The 22,934-nt window shown below is 37.6% G+C and overlaps 1 protein-coding gene across 1 annotated transcript in view; it reads right to left on the bottom strand.

Annotated features, from left to right (window-relative positions):
• CALCRL (calcitonin receptor like receptor) overlaps nucleotides 1–22,934 on the bottom strand; it is a 29,088-nt gene that overhangs the window by 5,672 nt on the left and 482 nt on the right. Inside the window, exons 2-11 of the mRNA XM_009643609.2 lie at nucleotides 21,974–22,118; nucleotides 20,422–20,532; nucleotides 19,332–19,444; nucleotides 16,589–16,680; nucleotides 10,399–10,525; nucleotides 8,658–8,811; nucleotides 7,345–7,405; nucleotides 7,155–7,221; nucleotides 1,111–1,329; nucleotides 707–748 (exon numbers count right to left, since the gene is read on the bottom strand). Of these exons, the coding sequence (XP_009641904.1) occupies nucleotides 707–748; nucleotides 1,111–1,329; nucleotides 7,155–7,221; nucleotides 7,345–7,405; nucleotides 8,658–8,811; nucleotides 10,399–10,525; nucleotides 16,589–16,680; nucleotides 19,332–19,444; nucleotides 20,422–20,532; nucleotides 21,974–22,118 (1,131 nt within the window). The remainder of the gene's footprint in view (nucleotides 1–706; nucleotides 749–1,110; nucleotides 1,330–7,154; nucleotides 7,222–7,344; nucleotides 7,406–8,657; nucleotides 8,812–10,398; nucleotides 10,526–16,588; nucleotides 16,681–19,331; nucleotides 19,445–20,421; nucleotides 20,533–21,973; nucleotides 22,119–22,934) is intronic.

Raw genomic sequence — 22,934 nt, 5'->3', positions numbered from 1 at the left:
TGTTAGGTTCAACAGAATCAGTGCTATATATTACTGAAATACTGAGATCCTCTTAACTGAAGAATAAAGAAGTTTGTTCTTGGAATTGACTGATGAGGGCTTCTTAAAAGTGCATTTCTTATTCAACACAAATTTCTGACCCAAGAACAATAAGCCATTGAGTTCTGATTTTTGGAATTACATTTTTCAGCAGTGCTAAAAATCAGTTTTCCGAACTTCAGCCTAAAATTTTCCCAAAGAGCTGTCATAACACAACAGTACCCCAGCACAGCAACATGTGTGCAATAGGCGCTGCAGAAAGACCAAACACAGTGGTTCTCCAGGATCACAGATGCTATGCAGCTTCTAACATAGACAAATATACCTTCTGGATCTTGAATTACATTTTACTTTTATATGGTTTTTATTGAGAATTTGTATCAAAGTGACAAGTGTCTTCAATTCCTTCTATAATCAAGAGACATGCATATTGCTCAGCACAAAAGAGTCAGTCCTAAAGAACTTAATGATGCCACAAATGATGGCATAGTCTTTCCCAAGCTCTGCTTTTGGCAGCCAGATTTTTTTTTTTTTTTTCTTACTGCCAACTCTAGATTCAGAACATTTTTTTAAATTCTTTAAAAAATACCATCTCTTTAAGTGCTGAAACAAACCAAAAATATTTAAAACAGGAAAAGTATAAGTGTATTAAAAACTGTTACTCTACCTCTCCATTGAAGAAGCAGAAAATCGTAGCCACCAGTAGACCCTATAAAACAAAACCAAAAAGATTCTGCTTTATTTCTCATGCATATGGATTTTTTCCAGGTTTAAGACAATTAGAGGTTCCTGATAAAATTCAGATAGCAAAGAAGATGTGCTACAAATCTAAACTTGGTGAATTATTTCTAAAACTACATTACTAAAAAGTATTGGGCCAGCTACACACCATGCTGTTTCTTTCCCTTCAAGAAATGAAAATTCAGCAGAATGAGAAAGTTAAAGTAATTTATAAGAATACTGTGGGAAGGTCTTTAAAAATTAAAATAACACGATCATTTCTCCTTTATTTGCTTCACATGCCAACTGCTATCAAGCTCCAGTGAGCACAAACAGCTCAATGCTTCCTACCTGGTAGTGCATCAGGATGTGCATCACATAGTCATACACTTCCTCAGCGATCCGGCCTTCTGGTCGCCATGGAAACAGCACAAATTCAATGCCAAGCAGTGGAACAAGAATCAGGGTCGCTCTCACTGCTTTCATGTACAGGTTGGATTCTGCCTTGTGGGTGTCTTTCAGCTTGGTTATGAGAACACGAACGATATTAAGCAGGAAGAAAAGATTCACCTGTTGGCGAGAAAATGACACTGAAGATAGGCTGAAAAATAACCCCGTGGACCGTTCTGTGATACTAAAACCCAGCAACTCAGGAAAACTCATACTGCATGGGCAGCGTTGTGATTGTACAATAAACGTGAGTTAAAACTCTTTGAAAACACCTTTAAGTAACTGAGACATGGCTCTAACATCTAACATCCACATCCATTCCTCTAACTTATTAAGCAAGTGTACATCCAGGTAACCCTGGGTCTTCCAGCATTACCAATTCATGCACCTTTCCCTCTGCTGTCACAGTAACAGTACACAGTGAATGATCAGGGGGTTTTAAAATGATTATGTCTTTTTAGGTTGGTCAAGAAAGAGGATGACACTCTTCCCTCTTTGTGTTTAAATATGATTCTTCTCTTTACAGAGAAGAAAAAAAAAGGTATTTTAAATAAATAAATAAATAGAAAGCACAGGCAAAATGCTGCTAACAAGGCACTGTATACTCCTGTAGACAAACAGGAGATTTAACATTCTCACAGTGGCTGGTTTTTGAATCAACGAGTGGCATAAGCACTGAGATGATGCTCTACATCATTCTCATGCGTTGCTGAACTTGATCATTTCCATAGCTATTAATGCTTTTCTTGTTAACAGTGGTGTGTATCTGTTCATTCAGTTTCACAAAGAAACCCCCAACCTCAAACTGAAATCACAACTGTGCCGACTGTATCTTTCAACATGCCAGCACTCGTTATAAGCGACCACAAAACTAATACACACACACACACACACACGTATGTGTGCACACACATGCACATACACACCCACCCCAGCCTAAGGATGCGAGTAACCAGAGCGACAGCAACATTAGTGATGATTACACTGTATTTTCACCTATATTGATCTATGCAAAAATGGCAGCCCCTTATAGAGCTCGGCCAGTCCCATCACATTGCCCAAAGGCACAAGACAATTCTGCTTACGGGACCACTATGGAAGGGGGAGATCTAGAGTCTGGTCCTCATCTCTTCTTCCAGATAACTGTCTGTCCTTGTCAACAACTATCTAGAGACAAAATGGGGGTTGAGGGGGCGGGGAAGGGGAAGAAGGCAGCAGGCAGACAGACAGACAACACCCTTCTAAAAAGAATAGGAACTCTGGGTCTAGGGGGAGACCTATGTCTTGCCGTGGGACAAGTGCAAACAGGGAATCCATTGCAGACCATGTGTGTCACCATGTCGTCCACAAGCCTGGCAGGATTCTGTCATGCCAGTTAAGGTTTTCACGGTAAACAGCTGTGTATTGTTATAGCAACATGGCCCTTGACAGACATGTGATGTTATTTATATTCTACTTACATGCTATTTAAATCATTTTAACAGGAAATTGTTTTACATAGGAAACTACTGCATGAATTTCTCTTGGAAGTCTTTGGCTACCTTTAAGCTTTGTTTAAGCAACCAAGGTCTTCTGACTCTTTCTCAAGGGATTTATTTAGATTTTATGCAGCCCATGATCCTCATCCAACTTCCTATAGTACACATAGACAATAAGTCCTTCCTCCATTTCTAAATTTAATTCTTCTCAAATCTACCAGTTCAGCATCAACATGTCTCAAACAGAGTTTTCTGCCCTCTCATTTTTTGGTAGCATGGCCAGTTCCTATAATGCTGTCCTTGCATGCTAACTGAAGATGAAAGTTGCAGCAGCCAGGAGTAAAAATACCACCCAGCAAACTATTTCATTTACAACATGCTGAAACGCACAGAGTTTTTCTAATTGTTCCACGTACCCACCAAAACCAAAAAGCACAAAAATAAGCACGCAAAGACTTTGCAAATAGATACCAAGTCGAACAGAAGAGATGAATGAGGCAAAGCAGAGGACAGAGTTGAGAAGAACACTTTGAGTGCCAGTAAAAGTATGCGGCACCAATTTTTGATGAATATCTCTTCCGTCACCAAAAATGGTGAGATCAGCATGAACCATATTCTTTAATTAAAGTGATGAAAAAAAGGTCTTGATTTTAGCAAAGGAGTGAGTAGATTTTTACATTTAAGCAAAAGTAGGCCAGTGGAACTGCTCACATACATATTATCATCAAATTGACTGTGATGGCTTGGAAAGCCCCAGAGGAGCCCTGTTATGCCAGCTGCAGTATGAATACATAGTAAAATACCAGCAGCTCCACAGTGACCTGAAAACTGAATTGGGCAAATGAACAAAAGCAGAAACAAAGGCAGAGAAGGCAATCCTAGACAGAAAGAAATGCTGGTGCTTACACTGGGAACTTAGTGGAATTTAGGTTCTGCCTTATGAGTGGCTGTGAACTCAGCCGAGCTTGTAAGTTGACAGGTGCTGCAGTTCTTGAATTAAACTCTCCTCAGGTCCCTGATATTTCTACTTCTCTCCATGGTGAGTTTGTGCTAAGCAGTATGGTAATCCATATTAGCACGTAGGTTTAAATTCTGTTTAAATTCCTCCTCAGGATGATACAAACAGACCGTTCTTAGCTCAAGAAACTCAGATATTCTTAGATACTACCTGGTAGCCATTGCTTGGCTTTTAATGCAGTTATGCAGCTTCAGATCTTAGCCTGCTTGAGCCTGGCTTGCTTGGGCAGAACACCTCTATGTGCTCATGAAGACAAGTTTTATACCTGGCCTGTGGATGTTTCCAAGGCTGGGTACACAAACACTAAGCATTCATCTTCTAAACTCCTAAGTCTTGCACTAAGTCCAGCTTAAAGTCATTAAATAGGTCAGTGACAAAGCTAGTGCACATTCACTGCGTACACTTCTGCTAAAAGAATTTGCATCTATAAAAGGCTGTCAGTCTAAGAAACCAATATGTAACATTATTGTAGGGCAAAACAAACATCCTTGTAGTATTATTTACATAAATAATGGCATAACTAAATCAAAATCTACTCTTTCAGTGGCACCAATGCAAACTAAATCACTAGTGCACTGACACATCTAAAATCTGCACTGAAATCACTACTGCATTCACTAAAGTTCACACCCATTGCTTTTTCAAGTGTGTCCCCCCTCCATTTTGATCAACATTTGTCTAGTGTAAAAACTACTGTCACCCTCTACTATTTCATTCCCACACTATTTCTTTCATTGTGGTTGCTTAGGCAAACAGTTGTAATTAAAATGGTCAACTGAAGACAATTCTAATCAAAATGCAACCCAGGTCTGCTCCCATTTCCAGTTTCTTTGGCAGGGATCTGACCACAATTATGCAAAACAGGGACCATAAAAGCAGCGTTATTGTTAACTTTATGTAATTGTAGGATTTTCAGTGCTGCACAAGAGTTAAATTCCCATTGGCTTCCGGCAATTCTCCCTGGCACCCACTTGACAGTCCTCTTCATGTGCTTTGAGATCGTGTTCCTGCAAGTAGAAACAGTGTCTTCTCCCTTGTTATCTAATTTGCAGTTTAATATTGTTGCTTAAACATCTACTAAAGCAGGTCATGCTTAGTAAAGTGTGAAAATTGTATCTGGCAAGCAAGCTGCTTAAGCAAATGAGGGTTCTGTTCACAAAGCCTAAAAACATGCATTTCATCTGATGTTTTTATCCCTGTCTGGTCTTTTCTGAATTGAATTATTACTTTTTTTTTTTTTGTTACCAGAAAGGAAAGCAGCTCCTTTAAGGTACTTTCACATCACAGGCAAGATGTGTGGTTGTGTTTAATCTCTGTTATTCCTACAAGGTTTGCAAATAAATACACTGATCATACTGAGGCAAGAAAAATGCAAAAGAAACACCCTCAGTCAGCTCATGAAAAATATAGGGATATCAAAGGTATGCAAATTTGTAAATTGCAAGGAGAACAGACAAAGATTCTGCGCAAACCAAGCCCACAGAGGCGATTGTGACGGCTCAAATAAAATCAAAGGACATTCTTAGCATTGCCTTGAATGGAAAGAAGACTTAACAGTTTGGGACTGATCCAGTACATTTGAAATGAGTAGGAGTCTTGCCATCATTTTCAGTGTGACTTTGTGGAGGCCACTGCTGGGAAGGCGAAAATGATCTTACATCCTAAAATGAGGTCACTTCATGGAAGATGGCATAGTCTCTTAACATTTACACAATTTTTTCTGTTGTTATTTAAGCAAACTCTGACTAATACAAATTATATTTCAGCTTTAAAGAGCTTTACTTAAGTGATATATCTGTGAAGAGATAACAATGCACAAGGCAATGCAGAATAGCATACATTTTCTAGGTGAAATACTGCACCTCTGATATGAGCAAAAAACCCCTATCCCTTTTTGTGAAAACAGGATTTCGTCTTCTGTGTAAATTAGAGAGGACAAAAATTGAAAGGATTTAGAATTGGCTTTAACTTCACAGATTAGAGCACTAGTCGAAATGTCTTAATGTGAACATATATAGCAGACCTGACTAACAGGACAAGGGATTATCAGTAATAACTCACACCCCAAGGGCCATGGATCTCAATAATTTCATGGGGACTGACTCTGGCTTCCCAGGCAGAGGACCTCAGGTGTGTCACGGTATCAACACAATCTTCAAAATACAAGTTCACCAGCTAAATTTTCATTCACCGTGAATGCAAGTGGGAGTCACAAGTGCCACAGGATTTGTGCAACGGTCTTCAGAGAGAATTCTGTATGCACAGAATGCCCTCTGCAAATACTCAATAACAATTTAACAGAAGAGGAAGTACATGTAGATCAGAAACTGAAATTACTTCCAAAAAATTACTTAATGTTTTCATTCTTAATGAATTTCCTTGCATGAACTGAAAAGCCATAAGAAAAGCCAGTAGACATGTATACAATACCTTTGCCAGACCAGTTTGAAGTTTCTGTTATGATAAAAGAGATGAGTTTAATATAGACAGCAGCTAATTCTGGTCACATACAGAATGCCTCTACACTGCAGCATTCTCTGCATTAGGCATTCACAGATATTAATTATGTAGATAGTTGTGAAAGTATGTACATATTAGTTTTCTCTTTTATTATGCACCCACTCCTATTTAGCAATAATCTATTGACTGTATTTCATAGGTTAAATTCAGTCCTAGAATAACTGAATTACAATCTTGATTTTTATACATCAAAGTATTCAGTTACTTACCTAGAACTTAACGTCTTCAGTAGCAAACATTTGTGTAATAGAGTTTGCATTAACTTGGAGTGCAAGAGAGAGCACTGTGCTCTAAGAGTTCATGAGGACTAATGAAGCGGAGGAGTCGCAATAGCCCGGTGGCCAAAGCACACGTTGCTAGATTAGTATCAGAACAGGGGCAGTCACAGATACTTGCGGAACTATTTTCACTGGTTCTTTCCCAAGGGTCTGCTCTGGTTTCTCTCCATCCTGTATTCCCACCCACAGTCAGTCCTGACATTCCAGAGCCCTCTTTCAGAACCTCCGTGAAGTCCAGTCTGGTAGCTGTTTGGCCACTTCAGCACAGTGACAGAATGATGCTCGTAGTACGGTTAACCCAGCAAATGGCCTGGGCAGTGAGAAAGCATTCCCAGCTAAAGCAAGGATTTGAACGTGGCCCTCCAGTACTCCAGGTAATATTTAGTCCTTCCTTGTCACTAGCGCATTTAAGTTGAATGATAATGAACACTGCAAAACCTGAGTTTCTCAAAGGACCAGGGGTACAGCTACTTAATAAGGCCAAGACTTGTGTACCTGGTGTGTCTGAAGCACCTGCTGGGTTAAGTGAGAGTCCTGTGAATGACAGTGAGCTCTAAATGTTAGCTTTAGGCTCTTACCAACTTTATAAGCCCATGAAGAACAGCCAGAAAACAAACAAGAACAGCAAATTATTATCTGAAAAATGCCTACCAACAGAGCAGCACAAATAGGGCCATGGATGATGTACAGCAGATGAGTATCAGAGCTGATCCAACAACTAGAGAAGACAAGCAGGGAAAGAAAAAAAATATTTGGCAATTTATTATTTGCTGTATTCCTTTTTTTTTTTCCCTTAAAGAGAATATAACAGTTTTGCACAGCAAGTTGAGATGCTACTTACTTGTCATTATAATATAAACTTCTAGCAACAGCATGTATGCAGGCAGGGATCAGTGGAAAACCTGCGAAGAAAAAAAAGAAAATGTTTTCTTCATATATAAACCTGGCTAACAAATAAGTAAACTTGCATCTCTTGCAGGAATCTTCTCTATTTTCACCTCATCCAAACTATATACCCGCAGAGCAAATAAAGTAACAGGGACCAATTCCGTTTCCATTTTCTCAGATTTCTTTTGGAGGAAGGTATGAAACCTTATTCCTGTTGTTTTACCAGGAAATTGATACTAACACACAGAAAGAAAAGGCAAATCAAATTATAACTTTTTAGACTATAACTATCAAGTTTCATTAACATAGATGATTTTCAGACTGCAATCTGCAATAAAGCTAAATAGGAAAGCTATATTAAAAAGGCAATTGTATCTATGACCATAGGTTTAACAGTATGATTATCAGTGTTGATTATGTCCTCACTGGTACTTGTAGGGTACTCAGAAAACAAGGTCACCTGCAAAAAAAATTTTAAAACAGACTCTGCAAATCAGGCTGAATTCAAAATTTAAAAAGAATAAACAAATTCGTTATCTGGGGTCCCTGACACCCTGATGGTACCTAATTTTCAGAAATGGCTGAGCACCTACGATCTTTTAACCATGTCTCAGTTGTGCCTGCAGCAGGACAGCTAGCGACCCAGGTACCAAGTCACATTACAGCTGAATGTACCAACGCACTGATGCTGAGGAGAAAGCCCTCACTTGCATTTTGTGAACACACTGTTGTGCGTTATCTGAAACGACCAGGTTTGCCTTGTTAGTTTTGATATTGATACTACTTGAGACCTTCAGCTACAGCTATTCTGTATTTGCTTAGAGAACAATACAGGTCAAATGGAACTGCTGGAAAAACAAATACTTGGCCATCTCTAACACAGTTCTGACCCTCCATCCTAGATGTGGCGAGACTTCTCTGAAAACAAACATTCATTCCTGAATAAACATCTTCGAGATGAAGAACAATGAATAATTACTTCTTAATGTCTTTTTTATAATAGGAGACTATTTTCTCTATACAAAGGAGGAGTCCCTTCCTGACTCCAGAAACGCATAATCTCTCTTTCAGCAAAGATAGATGTACATACAACTTCCTACGTTAATATTTCTACGCCTGTTAAAACATTACAGACAAAGAAGAGGGGTGTGTCATCACTGTTCAAAGCTACCAACTCAAAGAAGCAAAGGGACAGATGTTCAAATCCTCATGAAAAGGAGTAAGAGATTGCATTGGCCTGAAAATACAGAACGTGAAATTGCATACCCCAGCCAAGAAGGTAATACCACATCAAGTGTTGTTTCTCAGCAAAAACAGCCACCACGATGAGAGTATGCAGATAAATGCCTTCACACAGCATCCAAAAGTAGTTGCAACCCATTAGGTACAGGTAGATGAACTGTGACACTTTGCAACTAACCTGTAGAAAAAAAGCAGAGTACAATTTAAATTTTTAAGTTGCAAAAATCTCAGAGCCTTATTTGCAAAGTGGAAAAAAATACTGCTCGAGTCAAATGTTAATGCTCAGTCTGTTTTTCACTATGATTACATATTCTTTTAATAGAATTTTCATGGAATTACAATTCTATACTTTATGGTGACAAAAAAGTTGGTGTCTGTATTTTTAGTATGCAAACATGAGGATCTTGAGATCCTCAAGCATGATGGCAGACAGCTGTAATGATATTTTCCCTTACTGCAAACATTGCCACATTTGACCATTCCAATCAATATGGAATCCTTAAATTATCTGATGGTAACTGCACAAGAAAATGTACTTTGGTGAGGTGAATCCCCTCTCAGTTTTACCAGTCACAACATATAACTAGTCCAGAAAATAACTCATGTTTTTAAAATGTTTACAACGCTTCCAGTTGTAACCTAGTCATAACTGCACTCAGGGCCAGCTGAGAACTTGCACAGTAGGTTCTGGAAGGAAGCTCTCTTGTTGGCATATATTTGTATTTAGCTTCATTCAAAAGATATTCTTCAATTGAAACATAATTCACTGTGCAGACTAAAATGTGAGGTTGTTGCAAAGGAGCAATAAGTAACTTGCAGGTTCAGACACTGTAGTTCCTTTTTTCTTCCTCCTCCTGAAATTGCTGTGTGTTTGATTGAGCTATTTCTCACGCTTAGCTTAAAATAAACCAAAAAACCATGTTCTGCTACCTAACTCACTTGATGATGATTATTAGCAGCTATCTCAAGCCTATTTTCCAGCACTTTGATGAGCTTTTACAGGAGAAAGAGAATTTATCTTTTTACTTGATTCAGTTTCTGGAGTTTTGCCCTAACTTTCACAGAATTTAAATTTATCTTCCAGGTCTAAATAAAAATAAAGCCATAGTTAGGGATTTGTTTGTTTATGTATTTCATCTTCAGCCTTTTCCGTTACTATAACTCCTAGCCTTTTGGGAAAGGCTACTGATTAACATTTACCCCAGTATTTTCAGGAAATGAGAAAGAGAAAAATCTGAATTGAATGGACGGGGTTTGTGTTTTGCTTTTTACTTTTGGAATATAAGGGTCAGTTTTATCTCCCTTCACGAAAAAAAAAAAAATTTCTCATTTCAACTGAAGATGGCAAAGCTAAAGCCATAGGAAAGTAGCTGATACCCAAAATACATTCCAAAGCTTTTTTTTTTTTTTTTACTGCCCTTCATTGGTCAATTCAAGTGTCATAACCTCACTGACATCACATCTACAACAGGCTACTTCCCTGCAGCTGTTTCGGTGCAGAATTGATTTGTACAAATTCAGAAGAGCAGTTCAGCGGGCTCTGTCTCTTAAGAGTGTTTTTACTATTTCGAAACCTCAGATGTGGAATGCCCAAATCACTGTTAGACATCTGCTGTAATATGCAACATGGATACATCGTTACCGAACATTTTAACCTCGCTATATACAGCATTTCATCAAGTCTTCGTGTCTCATTTATCTCCTCTGCGTTGCTGAAGTTTTTCACACACAAATCAACAAGGCTGCCAAATATACTTTCACTTACTGGATTAGTTGCAACTAACTCCTGATTGTTGGCAACGGCAGTCAGGGAAATTATTGTTACAACAGAGTTGCAAACAAAAGAGAAAAATAGATTTTTATGCAGGGTAATCCTTTGGCAACTCAAGCTCCTAGAAAAGAGAAACAAGAACAAATGAATACACGGGGGACAACTGTGTGCACTGGGGGACAACTGTGAAATTTTGAAATACTAGAGCTCTTATTTTATTAAGAAGTCTTACATCAACCCTTTCTTCAGCTCCAGTTCAAATTTAATAGAATGATGTGAAAGGTAACACCTTCCCTTAAATGCCCACAGGAGGCAAAGCAAGTACATTCAGTTCCAGAATGTTTACAGTGAAGGACCTGCTTCATAGCGGCTATCTAAAAAAGGTTTTAATAGAGATAATATAACACATTTCAGAAGATTTATACCTTTTTTTTTTGTTAGTACCTGAAGAATTTCCCAATTAACTATCATACCTGAGCTCAAAGAAGCTGTTTTCCCTGTTCCCATTTACCCAAACCTGTAAAGATTTTTTGAGGATAATTCGCTTTTATTCATATTCTGTAATTTTTCTCCCTTAATCCTATAGCTAGAGATATACCCAAATAAGTAAGATAACTCAAATATTATCATTTCTATATAACTAAGTTATAAACAGTATATAGAATACAATTACAAAGAGGAATACATAACTGCATTTAACTGTTAATTTTCAAAGTTTGATTTTAATCTTGCAAGAAAATTAAAGAGAAAAATATCTTTGGAAGGGCTTTATTTTTTAAAACAGAGGTTCAATAATACTAAATAACACTAGAAGTTGAACGCAATCACAGCAAAATTCTGTTTATCTGCCATTCTAGAGAAAGCAGGTCTAACTTAGTGCCATTCCAAGAGGCAGGAGTCCTTCTCATTCAAGACTTTCCAAAGAAATTCAGCTTTCCAGACAAACACAAAAGAAGATAGAAAGCCTATATGGATGTAAGATATAACATGATCCAAGGGCTGGAGCACCTCTCCTATGAGGGCAGGCTGAGAGAGTTGGGCTTGTTCAGCCCGGAGAATAGAAGGCTGCAGGGAGACCTGATTACGGCCTTTCAGTACCTAAAGGGGGCCTATAGGAAAGATGGGGACAAGCTTTTTAGTAGGACCAGCTGTGACAGAACAAGGAGTAACGGTTTTAAACTAAACCAGGGTAGGTTTAGACTAGATATAAGGAAGAAGTTCTTTACAATGAGGGTGGTGAAACACTGGCACAGGTTGCCCAGAGAGGTAGTGGAGGCCCCATCCCTGGAAACATTCAAGGCCAGGTTGGACAGGGCTCTGAGCAACCTGATCTAGTTAGTGGTGTCCCTGCTCACTGCAGGGGAGTTGGACTAGATGACCTCTAGGGGTCCCTTCCAACCCAAAACATTCTATGATTCTATATATAAACAACTTGGATCATTGGGATATTAAGGCTTAACGCTCAAAATTCCCAAAAGAGCACGTAACATCCATTTTGTTATGAAAGCAGATGATCAGTTTACAAAGTTAGGTAAAAATGATTCTTTTAGGCTTAAATTAAGGGGTGTGCAGCACATAGGAGCAAACCGACTCAGTCAGAGTCACATGGCACGTCAGTGCCGGCAGTTGGGAGCAGAGGCTGGTTTTGTAGGGTGAGTGTTGCTGAGAGAAACATCTCCCACAGGTGAAGAGAAGTGACAAAGGCTGTGGTGCCGTGGTCACTCTCAGGAAATGTTCTTTGGTTACTTCGGAGCAAGCATCTACTGCAAGCCTGTGCCGTAAAGAGTCTGTGCTTCATAACCGCACCTACCTCCCTCTTATTTTATAGTCAGCAATATGGAGTGCAGTTGATTGACAAAATGAAATGACTAACTGGGGGAGGAAAATTTCTCTCTTACACAGGCAACTGCTCTTCATTGATAGAGAAATCAGAAATATATTGACAAGGTCAGCAGGGGAAAAGTCTAAATGTTCACAAAGGGGGAAAAAAAATAAAAAATCAAGGTTTCTAGCCTTTTCATGTAGCATGCCTGGAAGAAAAGATAAAGTATGGGCATTGGTGATTAATTTTTAATTTGGGAGAGCAGGAGAAATTTTAACAGAGAAATGCAGATAGTCACAAAAGCTGGAGGAGTATATTGAAAACTGTTGAGAAGGTGACAGATGAAACAAGAAACAAAATGACCCCACTGAACAAAAGAGAGCGTCAAGAAAGCCTGGCTACAGAGGAGACTGCACTTCTTGGTTGCATTCCGTGCAACTACCGTTAAGAGCAGCGTATGAAGCTCCCCACAGATAACATGGAGCAAGTGAACAGGTTCAGATATGCACCGCACAATACAATGAATCGGGCAGAGTTTCTGCAAGTCAAGCCTTGGAGCCCTGAGACTCATGTCACTAAATATGGGAGGAGGAAGCTACCCTAGAAACCAGTGCCGCCGTGCAGCACAAGAAACTACCCTACACAAGCCTCTGTTTGCCAAGTGCTGTTTGCCTGAAGAAAATAGAAAAGAAAAAGTGTCCAAAATACAGAACACAGGTTTGGATATGAATTAAGTGGTAAAGTATATTCCACTTGGCTTTTTAAAATTTTATTTATTTTTCTTTTGTTTTAATGCCCAAACCGCTTAAAGTTTTGATTATTATAATATGCAGTTTTTAATGTTCTTTGAAAATGCATTTTTATATGTTTTTTTTCCCCCCTATATGGTTTACATATGAAAAGAGAAGCAACACTAGATTCCAGCTAAGGGCTTTGTGTAAACAAGTCCTGAAGAACTCTGGAATTCTGTCTGCTTATTGTTAAGATTCAATGCACAGGCAAGGACAGGCACGTACAGCTAATGGGGCCATCTCTCAGGGTCATCCAGCAGCTGTTCCTGTTGAATATTCAAACACACCCATCCACACCCACCTCCACCCATGCATAAAAGGACTGAAAGGATCACCGGACAAGAAACAAGAAAGCAAGACTGATGACATTTAAAAATGAAGACTGCTTTTGCTAATAAAATTATTTTTTCCTAAGCCTCCCCACCCTCCCTCTTCTGTTACCCTTCCTATATTCCTTTTTCTGACTGTTTTTCTTAATGACATAATATCCTTTAATCACTTAGCTCTCATAATTATGATCTAAGAACATTTGAACGACCTACCCCTGGATTAAACTACGTGCAGTAAAATAAAAAGCAGACTTCCTGCTAAATTACCTATTTCCCTTCCTATTTTGACTCCTGTATGTCTTGGGCATTAGGGAAAAATTAATTTCTCCAATATTTCTCCAAAAAGAAAGAAGGTAACATTTTCAAAAGCCCCCAGATGCGTTCGAGATTGAACTTTTTAAGGTATTCAAATACTGCAAAATTCAACCAATGAGATCCACATATGCACCTACAGGGAATTATCCGTTCAGCTGAAATTAAAGTGACTTAAGAACCTCCTCTATCCAGCTGTCATTCAGTTGTTTGCCCAGTCTTTAAGCATAGCGTTGATATCCCCTGTGGGTGCTGTCATGTGCTTTGACATAATGCTTGGGCAACAACAACTCCTTTATTTCACGTGGGGGCTTTTTGTTTGGTTTTTGTTTGGGTTGGGGGGGCATCATTCAAATTATAGCTCCCCCTTCTCTGAACTCACTGTTTTTTTAAGTTTTCTCTCGCCTTGTTTTTCTTACTTTATGAAAACCATACAGCTATTTTAACATGAGATTTATTATAAACACATGTATGATCTAGAGTATGTAAAAGAAGGAGAAAGCAGAGCCACTGCAAGAAGTTACTTTTATGTGTCATAGATTAATTTTCTGAGAGGAAGATTGGAGTTTCAAGTTTATGGCCCGTTTTATGAAACCAAGAGCTCCAGTCCACTTGGGGAACACAAGTCACAAACTGGACAAGTATTTCCAATGAGATAATTTTCTGAAGAAAAATTTCAAATGAAAAAATAAAATGCATAAAATCATTTTAATCATAAAAAAATTAATTCAAAACCCAAATAGTTGATATTTGAAAAGCTGAAGATAATTGGAAAAAAAAAACCCTACCATTTTTTCTAGGGGGAGAAGTACCACCTTTCTAGCCAAACCTAAAGATATTCTGATGGTCAGCAATCCAGCAAATGTCATCTGGACGCTATCAATTAACTGACAGAATAAATGTTTTGGAAACATGACAATTTCGAAGGCACCCACACAATAGCAAAGAAAAAAGTCCACCTGTTAAAGCTATGAATAATTATACAAGCTTCAGCCGATACATTATACATCCTGGTATTAATCTAGATCCTTAAATACCCTTCTGGTACTAAAAATACTTTAGAGGAACTGTACATCCCAAGAGAACAGCTTGTAGAGGACTTTCTTTAGCTTCCTTTACATTTTGTAATTTCCTTTTATACCCCAACATAACCACAGTCTAGAAAATGTGGGTTGTGGATCTGGATTAACTCCATGTGGCTCTCTGAGGAGAGATGACCCTTCTGCCAGAGGGAGGAAAAAAAAAAAAAATCCCTGGAGGGTTTGACCAACATGACATAGTTATAGTGGCAGCAAAGCATATCACCTGCATTTGCAGTAAAGTGCCACAAGCCAAGCTGAAATTGGCTTGGTTTTCATATGATAGTACAGAAAAATCATGCTTTACTGTCTCTGAACTTTTAAAATCAGATCGTATTCCAAGTCTTTTTGTTATCTCCTGAGAAATCTACATCAAAGCATTTTTCCTGTCACATTAGCTACTTATTCTGTTAAACTTTTTGTGAGGTTTATAGCAACAGTATCGCCCTTTTTTATGCAAAATCAAGCTTCTTATAAGGACTCAGAGCCATTTCACATGTTGATTTAGTGGAGGGAAAGTGAATTTGAAATGGTAAGCATTGGTTTTATAGGTCATATGCAAATAAAATGATTAAAAAACCACAAGTGTTTTGGTTTGTCCTCATGAAAAGAACTCAGAAAAAGCCAAAAAGTCATCTTGAATATTGGATTTCATAAAGAGAGGCTACAAAGTTGAAACACTTTGGTTTGTTGGGGATGTGTGGAAATGTCCCAGAACCTGAAAATGTCCCATATCTAAACTGGAAACACTGCATTCAGCCAGATGTGACTAAAAAGGGTAATTTTTTATTAGACATCTGCTACCCCTGACTAATCAAAGTCCAGAGCATGAGAAAAGCAAAATCTGAGCTAGCCCAACAGTTGCTGGTGTATGTGCTATTTGTATTTAATATTAGGAAAAAATAAAAGACAGAGTGAGACAGTAGGGTATAGTGGTAGGAAATAGGCAAGACCATAGCGCAGATCTTTAGTATCCAATGGAAAACAACGCAGAAATGATTAAACGAGTGCCAGTTAGCGAGGAAAGTCTGCATTGTGCAGTGCAGCCTTTCGCAGAGATAACAACTCGTCTCTCTCAGCTCTGCTCATCTGGCAACACTCCTCGTTCCACCTTTCTACTAAGCCACATCAACCTCTTAAAAAAAAAAAAAATCTTTCATGGAAAGAAAGTAAGTTCACAAAATGTGAAGTAACAATAAGAATAATTTTAAAAGATCTGTGCATTATATTACATGTATTTGTGACAGCGGTGATACACCTCTAAAACTTTCCTTCAAGTTAACATAATAACTGCTAGTCAGTGGATATGACATAACTGTCACAGACATAATATGGCGAAACAAAAAACCAGGATTATTTTTATTATTCCCATTCCTACTGTACTCTTAGCCTTACTTTCTTCACAGTTTATCATATTTTGTGGCTACCTACTTTGAATGTTACTGTACCTATCATATTTCATCAGCATTTTGGTTTCCATTTGCTCTTTAGTTTGGTTGATGCTTGGCATATCCATACAGTAACTTATTATTAAAAATAACAAACAACAAAAAAACCCCAAACAAACCCCCAAACACCTAAACCAAAAAAACCCCCAAAATTTTCCCATTTTCCTATTTCTTATTTTCAATATATTGTACAGCTTTTGATTTGCAGATTTGGGATTTTAGGTTTCTGAGAAAAGAAACCTAGGGTTTTTTTACAGCATAATGTTCAATGCTAAACCAATATACTGACTTTCTTCACCTTCTTGCTCCATCTAATTTCATTGGGGTGGCTGGTGTTTCAAAGTACTGAACCTAGGATTGTTGCAACCACTGATATTTGGGAAAGGATTTTAAATATACTTACTTAAAATAAAAGAATATGCCAAGAGAAATCAGAAGTGATGCAATTGAAAGACCGTGTCCAATGATGGCCAAGTAATACAAATTCAGAGCAGTCTGCAACACAAGAACAAAACCAAGCACCTGTGATGCCTACCGAACTGCTGTTGATAAAGCACATACTTACACATCTCTTCTGCATATAAAATTACTATAATAGGATTAAGAAAATCAAAACATTACAGATAACGATGAGTCAAGACTAGAATCCTGCAAATCAACATCTTACTAAAATCTCTCTCTGTAGGACACACAACAGATTCATGAAATCATCACTAGAACTCTTATCAGTTAAAACATTAGGTTTCTAATAGATACTGCTACGCGTTTTCTGAGTATTTATTACGTTACTGCACCAGGTGCAGTCCTGTCTGAGGCTTGATTCACCTATTAACACAACTCTTAAGTAAAACGTGTGCTTCCTATATGAATTTAAGTTCTATCTCATAGAAGGTTTTTTTTCTTATCATTTAAAGATACTTCCTTCAAAGTAAGCTGCGATTATGATACTGTTTTAATCAGCATTTAGGGAAGAGCATGAAAAAAATTATCAATGGCTCAAAAATAATGAAGACTAAACAGTCTTGTTAAATAAGCCTACAGACAAATGACAGAATTATTAAAAGCTGGATAGATACAAAAGGTAAAAATTTAGTAAATTAATATTTGTGATATATACAAAGTGTAATCATTAATTCTTTGAATTAATAAATATATTTAATTCCACTACTAACAAACCCCTGCTTTCAGTCATGGAATCTGCCTCACAAAATTTCTATTGTTGCGTTAAATGTAAGATTATAATTTTGCACATAAAGGAAATTAAGATTTTCAGGTTGAGCCTTATACTATCCCAATAAAGCATAACTATCTGGATTCTATAGGAAGAATTAGAGCATACGTACAAATGTACTCCAAACTGTATGTATCCTCTGAACTTACTATTCCAATTTAAGATAGACTAACTGCAGCTTGCTCCATATATTGACTTTTGAAATAATACACAAAGATTCCAGGTAAACCTTTAAGACAGTTGTGAGATGAGACAAGGGTACCTCTTTGTACATGCTAGATTTTTTTGAAATTATTTTTAAAAATGAGATACCTTTTTTTTTTTTTAAGAAAAGCAATGTGACAGGTTTAAGTGAAACTTTCATAAAAATTTGGAAGTGAGAAAAAACAAAGGTTACCTCTGAAACGCTAAAGCTTGGCTACATGAACACAGTGACAGCCTTTCTATGACAGATCCATATCCTGTGTCACCACCTCATTCAGTGACCAATTTAGGCAAAGGTGCATGCTAAGGATTTAGAAAATTTATGCACAATTTAGAACTGGCACGAAACAGTGGCACAGCAGGGACTGCTGATGAGGGCAATAACAATAAGAATTGAACAATAGACAACAGTCACATTTATTGTGCATTATCTAACCCGCCTTCCAAGCGAAGTGAAAAGATAATGTTTAATACAACAACACAGAACTGTAGCAAGCAGTAAGGCTTTGTTTGGCACTATTATTCTATTTAAACAATAGTTTCTGATGCATGACAGAGTTAAAATACTCTGGCAAAACAGCCTGAGGGAAACTGGCTCATCATTCATAAAGAAGGATCTGCTCCTGTCTGAATAATGTTCTCTCAGTTTCCAGCCAAGTATTATGAAGAATCAATGAACTGCAGCATCTCCACTAGTATCGTTAAACTTCCATTAGGATATTCACCATCTCATGATTTGAGAAAAAGCAATATGAAAGTGCCTTATTATCATCCATTAGCACCTTTTCTCAATATGGTTTCTAGGTAAATACCCTCAAGCACTCTTGGCAGCAGTTAGGATCTCTACTAGTGTCAGTATTCTTGATACAACTGAGCTTTTCCCCATGAGCTCCAGATTAATTTACAGTCTATCCTGACCTGCATTTTATATTCCTAGTTCTTGGGCATCTACAGTTTATTTAAGTGAAATTTTGCAAGCATTCAAAATTATCTCGGGCCAGGCAGCAAGCTTTGCAAGTTGTTTTCTATATATCAAAGGTAGACTCTATGCACACATGTACCCATGTGGGTATATGTATAGATGGTAATTTTATATATTTCAGTTTATCTTGAAGATGTCCATCCATTGACAGATTTAGAAAAATAAAAATAAAAATCTGGTAAACCTCCAAATGCCCTCTTTCTGAGATACTCTGTGATAAGTGAGGACATAATGGGCAAAATTGCATATTTTGCCCCCCCAACTGTAATGTCACTAGTATTCTTTATGTTTATGAAACATTCAGCCATGGGAAGAAGTACTAAATTGGAACTGTAGATGCCCAAGAACTGTGGTTCTCCTGAACTTGGACCCTACTTCAAAATTACAGAGCAAAACGAAAAGGTCTGCTCTTATAAGGCATACACTTTGCTTACCAGTAGGTAACTGTGGATGACCCAGACAAGTACTAGTACCTACACATTTAAAGTACCCATAAACAAAGACATGCTCATATCATATTACTCAAGCAACTGAAGTCAGCTGTAAAAGAGAAAGCTGATGGGTTGGGTTTTTTAGAGTATATTTTGCATGGTTCATCCTTTTTATTCAACATGCTTCTTTTTGTATTTTGATGTTGCATCAACCTTGCTGCCATTCGAGTTTCAAAACTTAGGAAATTTTCCACATCAGTTTCTTGACACTGGTAACATGCATTTATTCCTTTCTTACCTTCACTTTTTCATGTGTATAGATATTACACTGGGTATAGTTTGTCCATGTCCTGTTGCTTTCTGGGTGTCTAAACCAATTCCCACTTGGATCACAGATCTTTGTAACTTTTTCTACAGTCAAAGTAGATGGAAAGAAAAACAAAAAAAGAAAAACACAAGTGTCAGCACTGAAGTTTGACTTCCTGATGCCTAGCATTTAATGAAGAAAGTTTGGCAAACAAATGACAGCTTTATTAATATGACTACAGAGACATTGCTTCTTACTATGAATCCGGAGAAACTAGAGACCATTGTTTTTGCTTGGCAAGGGCAACTGATGTGTTTTTCTTCAGGAAACAAATATCTATTTCTCTCTTCCAATCCAGTAAGTACCAAAATATATCAAACTAACTGTTAGAGAGCTACCAGATGAAGCAACAAGAATATATAAATGGCTTGTTTAACATCCAAGATCTAAACTGAAGCCTGACATCCTACCACTGTCAATCAGGATTGGACAGGCAGGAAAACATCAGTAGAGAAACGGCTCAAGAGCCAAACTGGAAAATTTCTGGGCCCACGTAATGATTTCTATTGTCAAATAGAAAGAGGCATGAAAGGACCCTGGGAAATACCAAATGCAGCAGAAAGAGACCAGAGTGGAAGTCTCTGACATTTTCCACATGCTCACAGATGCAAAGCTTAGCCTACAGAAACAGGAAAAGATTCACTTGTGGGAGAAACTCTTGTCAACTTCAGCTGCTAGATTGAGATTTAAAAAAAAAAAAAAAAAAAAAAAAAAAAAAAAGAGTAAGTCATATTTCTGCTTGTCTGTCAGAGGGAAAAGCTCATCTCTAAGAGGAAAAAAACTCTGATCTAACTTCAACTTCTATTTCCTAATCTACAGAATCTCTCAAGGACATATTGCAGAAAAGAAACAACCAAACTTCTCAGCTTTTTATGTGATGAAGGGAAAATGCAAATAATGGGTTTGGAGTTAGTGAAATTCTGGAGCATTAGTGACTCGAGTGGGGCAAACAGGAAGCATCAAGCACCCAAACCCTCATTTTTTAAGAAATATGTTGATGTAGAAGCCCATGCACACTTACCTGATGGGTTGAAATCCTGAAAGTAGTCAGGACAACGCTGTACTGACACAGTGCCGGCAGCAACATCACTCCAGCACAACCAGCCATCCCACGTCCTGTTACAGTATGGACCTGCAAATAAGTAGAGACCTGATAATAAAACAACAACCCTGCTTTCATAATAGTCTTTCAAAAGTAAGATGTAAGACTGCATAAGGTAGGTTTCTCACTTGCAGCAATGAGGGGAAAAAAGAAAATAGAAACACAAGATTTAGCAGTAGTTAATTAAAACTCCACTTAACAGAAATAGCTCCTTATATGTACATTTCTCCAAACACATTTTAAATCCACCACCACCACCTTGAAATGGTCTACATCTACAATTTACAAACCTCAGGTTTAGAGCACAGTAGGCAAAAAATCAGTTCAGACCAAATAACACAAATAACATGCATTAGCAAAGAGCCTTAAGCTTGCAAACATGATTTTACAGAATTTATTTACATTTTGCATGTATACCAAGCTTATACATATGTTTACTAGTTGATTGAAAACACAGTGGTATCCTAGAAGCCATCAGAAAGCCTGGCCGGCAGGCAGCCAGAGCTCCTCTGCCTGCAGCAGTCATCCCGGACAGACGCTTCTCTAAGTGCTCCAGGGACAGGGAATCCACAGCGTCACTCAAGAGCCTGTTGCCATGCCTCATTGCACTCGCACAAATTTTAACATCTAAAATAACCCTCCCCTGAGGATGAGCTGGGGGTTTATAAACAAATCCTTTCCCAAAAGGCACGCAGAATGACTGACCCTCTCTACAGATTTGAAGATGTTTTTAGTATCTTCCTTCAGATTTCTTTTTAAGACTTAATAATGTCCCCCATCTCAAAGGCTGCATTTTTCAAACATCATGTAATCCCTTCCCTTTTCATCTGAAGATTTTCCAATTTGTCCAGATCCTTCTAAAGCTGGGATGCCCCAGGCTGGACTTAAGCTTACACTGTTGTATCCATTTCTGACCTCCAGACATTCAGTTCCTCCTTGTAAAAGAACGCAATTAACTCTTCTTGCCTCAAGAGCCATTCAGTGTTTCCAGAAGTTATAAAGTCAGAAACAGTGAATACAGCAACAGGTAGAATTACTGAGGCTAGCTCTGAATGAGCTGTCAGAAAAAAACATTAATGATACAGAGAAGGAAAATTATGTGTATCGAGATACTTTTAATTTTTAAAGGCAGATGTGACCAGGGAGACACAGGTACTATGAGAAATGAATAAAATGGTAAGATTGATTTCTGTCATCATTTTTTAATCTAGATATCTATTTAAATTAACATTTTCTTATCTCATCAGAAATAAAAGCTTGTGTTATATAAGAAGTGGTGCTATAGGCAGGTAATGTAACATATTACTTTATCTTCATGAATCCTAAAGTGACTTTTTTAAAAAAATTGTACAAATACAGTTACAGCCTGAAAAAGATTGCTATCAAGACAAGAAATTAATATAACTAAAGGATCCTGAATTACTGTAATTATATCTGTTGACTATTTGCCTTATAGGAAAATAATATCTACCTTCTTTCCTATGAATAGGATCTTGCATAATTTTCTGGTAGCATTCATACTGTGCTGTCATAATTTTATTCCGTGTAACACTCAGTTGGGTGAAGTCCTCCGTCATATTCTGATGCCCTTCAGACGGTATAGCAGTGGCAAAAAACTAAGAGGAAGAAGACCTTTTTTTAGCAAGTCATGTACAAACTCCAATACAAACTTCTTGAACTTCCATCTTTTTAAATGTTGCATTTTAAATATTATTTTACTGAAGGAAAATGATCTTCAAGTCTTGTTACTGATGATATGATTTTGTGGTTTTCTCATTAATTTAGCAATTCTTCTTACTACTGAATCTTGACAAGTATCTCCTGAATGAGCATGGGGGAGTAACAATCTGCAAGATTCGTAAATAATAACAGAAAAATGCATAGAAAGTACTGAGACAGTCAGAAGCATATAAATAGCTTTGGCAAAATCCAGTAAAATATATTGAAGTTACATTAGTCTGAAAGGTATTTGAATCAGGCCCCAAATGATCCTTTATGAAAAGAGACTTTCCATATACTGTATGGACTCAAGCTTTTGGCTTGTATAGAGTTATTTGGTTTCTCTATAGCCTTGTGAACCATAAAGTCAACCCTCAGAATACAAAAAGGTATTCAAAAGACATGACACCCGCTTTTATAGTTATTAAAAATAATTTTAAAAAACCTTAAGAACGTGGATCCTGATCAAAACCTGAACCTTTTAAGTACATTTTTAAAAGTTGTTAAATATTTTATGGGAAGCTACTAAACTTCACAGAAAACCAAAGCTGAAGATTGAAACAATGTACTACTGTCATACAAGGGGTGAAGTGAGAAGTTCCGAGGATGAGTTAGATGTCTCCTCCACTCTACCTGGGGTCTGCATAGTATGCTTATATGTCACTTGTCAACTGTTATTGTAAAGTTGTCTGCTAGCAAAGGATATGCTGGGT

The sequence above is a fragment of the Egretta garzetta genome, unplaced genomic scaffold (assembly GCF_000687185.1).
Source record: "Egretta garzetta isolate BGI_Z169 unplaced genomic scaffold, ASM68718v1 scaffold297, whole genome shotgun sequence".
Taxonomy (NCBI): domain Eukaryota; kingdom Metazoa; phylum Chordata; class Aves; order Pelecaniformes; family Ardeidae; genus Egretta; species Egretta garzetta.
This window is presented reverse-complemented; position numbering and strand designations above follow the sequence as displayed.